The sequence below is a fragment of the Corvus brachyrhynchos genome, unplaced genomic scaffold (assembly GCF_000691975.1).
Source record: "Corvus brachyrhynchos isolate BGI_N302 unplaced genomic scaffold, ASM69197v1 scaffold200, whole genome shotgun sequence".
In the NCBI taxonomy this organism is placed as follows: domain Eukaryota; kingdom Metazoa; phylum Chordata; class Aves; order Passeriformes; family Corvidae; genus Corvus; species Corvus brachyrhynchos.
In genome coordinates this window covers 4,217,201-4,219,288 of record NW_008236184.1, presented here as the reverse complement: position 1 = coordinate 4,219,288, position 2,088 = coordinate 4,217,201, and the positions used below count along the sequence as shown (strand labels likewise).

General features: G+C 41.3%; 1 protein-coding gene across 2 annotated transcripts in view; it reads left to right on the top strand.

The window, feature by feature from the left end:
• Positions 1 to 2,088, top strand: part of IQGAP1 (IQ motif containing GTPase activating protein 1) — a 55,611-nt gene that overhangs the window by 3,389 nt on the left and 50,134 nt on the right. For both annotated transcript variants that reach the window (XM_008637222.2, XM_017738078.1), the window contains exon 2: positions 1,233 to 1,332. In XM_008637222.2, coding sequence (XP_008635444.1) covers positions 1,268 to 1,332 — 65 coding nt within the window. In that variant the 5' untranslated portion in view covers positions 1,233 to 1,267. The remainder of the gene's footprint in view (positions 1 to 1,232; positions 1,333 to 2,088) is intronic.

Sequence of the window (2,088 nt, the reverse complement as noted above, 5' to 3'; positions counted from 1 at the left end):
TGATACCGCGTCTGAAGTTATCAGCGGCGGAGGAAAACGTGGTGCTGTGAAGGGGCGATGTTGTAAGCGGCAGTCGGTCCGACCTGGCCTCTAAGACTTGCAGGGATGGGGTCGCCACAGCTTCTCTGGGCAACCCGTGCCAATGCCTCACTATCTTCTCGGTTCAAGAATTTATCCCTATCATCTGATCTAAATCTTTCCACTTCTATTTTAAAACTGTCCCCCTTGTCCCGTCAGTATCTCCATCTACTTTTTATAAGCCCCCTTTTAGGTACTGAAAGGCCGCAATGAAGTATCCCTGGAGCCTTCTCTTCTCCAGGCTGAACCCTAGCTGTCTCAGCCTGCCTTTGTGGGAGAGGTGTTCCAGCCCCCGGAGCATTTTGTTGCCCTCCTCTGGACCTGCTCTAACAGGTTTTGTGCTGAGGGCGCCAGACTTGGATGCAGTGTTCCTGCTGGGGTCTCAAAAGCACACAGTAGATTGTTAGTTGAAGGCATTTTAGGTATAAGCTAACCTTTGATAGTAATGGTATGAGATATTTCCTATTTGTCAAATTGATCCACAAAACCTGAAAAACTTCAGTGTTTTTCTTTTTTTTTTTTTTTTTTTTTTGATATGAGATGTATTTAGCTGAAAGTATGGGAAGAGAAGACTTTTTCACTGAGGCTTTAAATACACAGAATCTGGAAGATTTAGGCATATTACCCCTATGTAGGTCTTTAGCTTGATCTGAAGATGACATGCAGGCTGTGAATCTGAATGATTCCCTTCCAGATAAGGAGTGTGACTAGTGTTTCTGCCTTGTTTTAGAGGTGATCTGTAAAGATACGGAAGGGATTATATAATGCGAATATGTATTTGTGTTGTTCCTTAATCTTTTGCTATCAAAATCGGAGGATAAATGAGGGGCCAAGTGGTCACTGATGTGCTTTTGAGGAAGACAAAGGCAAAGCTAGAAGAAAATAAAAAAAATAAAGGATTATTTCTAAAAAATAGTTAGAGGGATGCAGTCAAATTGAGAAATCAGGAAGAAGGAAGCTGGCAAATTTATGTGACAAGGATGAGGAAACAGGGCATCTTCTGTTGCTAGTAAAGAACAAGTCATCAGATCCTTAATTTTCTGAATAAAACTGTAGTGAGTTTCTTTGGGAGAGGTTGGATCTGATTTTTGATGTCCCTGTTTGGTTATATTCAATCTTCAACCATCTGAGGACCATGTTTTGTTTATTTTCAGCTGTCTTGGATAATGAGAGATTAACAGCAGAGGAAATGGATGAAAGGCGACGCCAGAATGTAGCCTATGAATACCTTTGTCATCTGGAGGAAGCAAAGAGGTGAGAATAAGTGATTTTGAAACTGCTGGTACTTTAAAAGAAGATGTGACATTTGGTATGGGGAATAATTTGGATACATCTCACGTCTTGTCTCAGTTTCTTAGTGGCTATATAGTTTCACTAGAAAAAGCAAGCAACCAAAAAAAACAAAGGAATTCCCTTCCTCCCCAGAAAAACCAACCGATCTCTGATGTGCATGTGTAACGTTCTCAGAGACTTTGTGGCAAGGACTCTGTACCCATTCCTAGCACTGGATGGGTTCTCCCTGTTGTCTGACTTGTATATGTCTGGTGCAGTATTGCCTCCTGGCTTAGCAGTGCATGTGAAAAACAGTTATTCCCTTCCTCTTAACTGAAATCTTTTACAAATTTAAATTGTAGCAGTGTATATCCCTTGCACTTATCCTCACTTAGAGTGAGAACTCAGTTCTTGCGTATTTCTCCCTGCATCCATCTATTTAATAGATCTGTACTACTCTTCCCTGGGTTGCTCTGACATCTCTCCAGGCACTCAGTGTCTTTCTGGAAGTCCTCTGCCAGAACAGAGAGAACTTTTCCAACAGGGTGTTAGTGTGCCTACTTGTAAAGAGCGTGAGGATTATTTTCTATACCCCAATGAATTTGATAGTATCGTACATTATTGCATGGTATCTGCTTTTTCATGATGTTATGATACAGTAGAGTTTTGCTGAGTTGTCACTTCGAAGTTGTGCTGCTGAAATTTGTTTCTCATCTTGTGTTTGCATGGTCTGTTGTG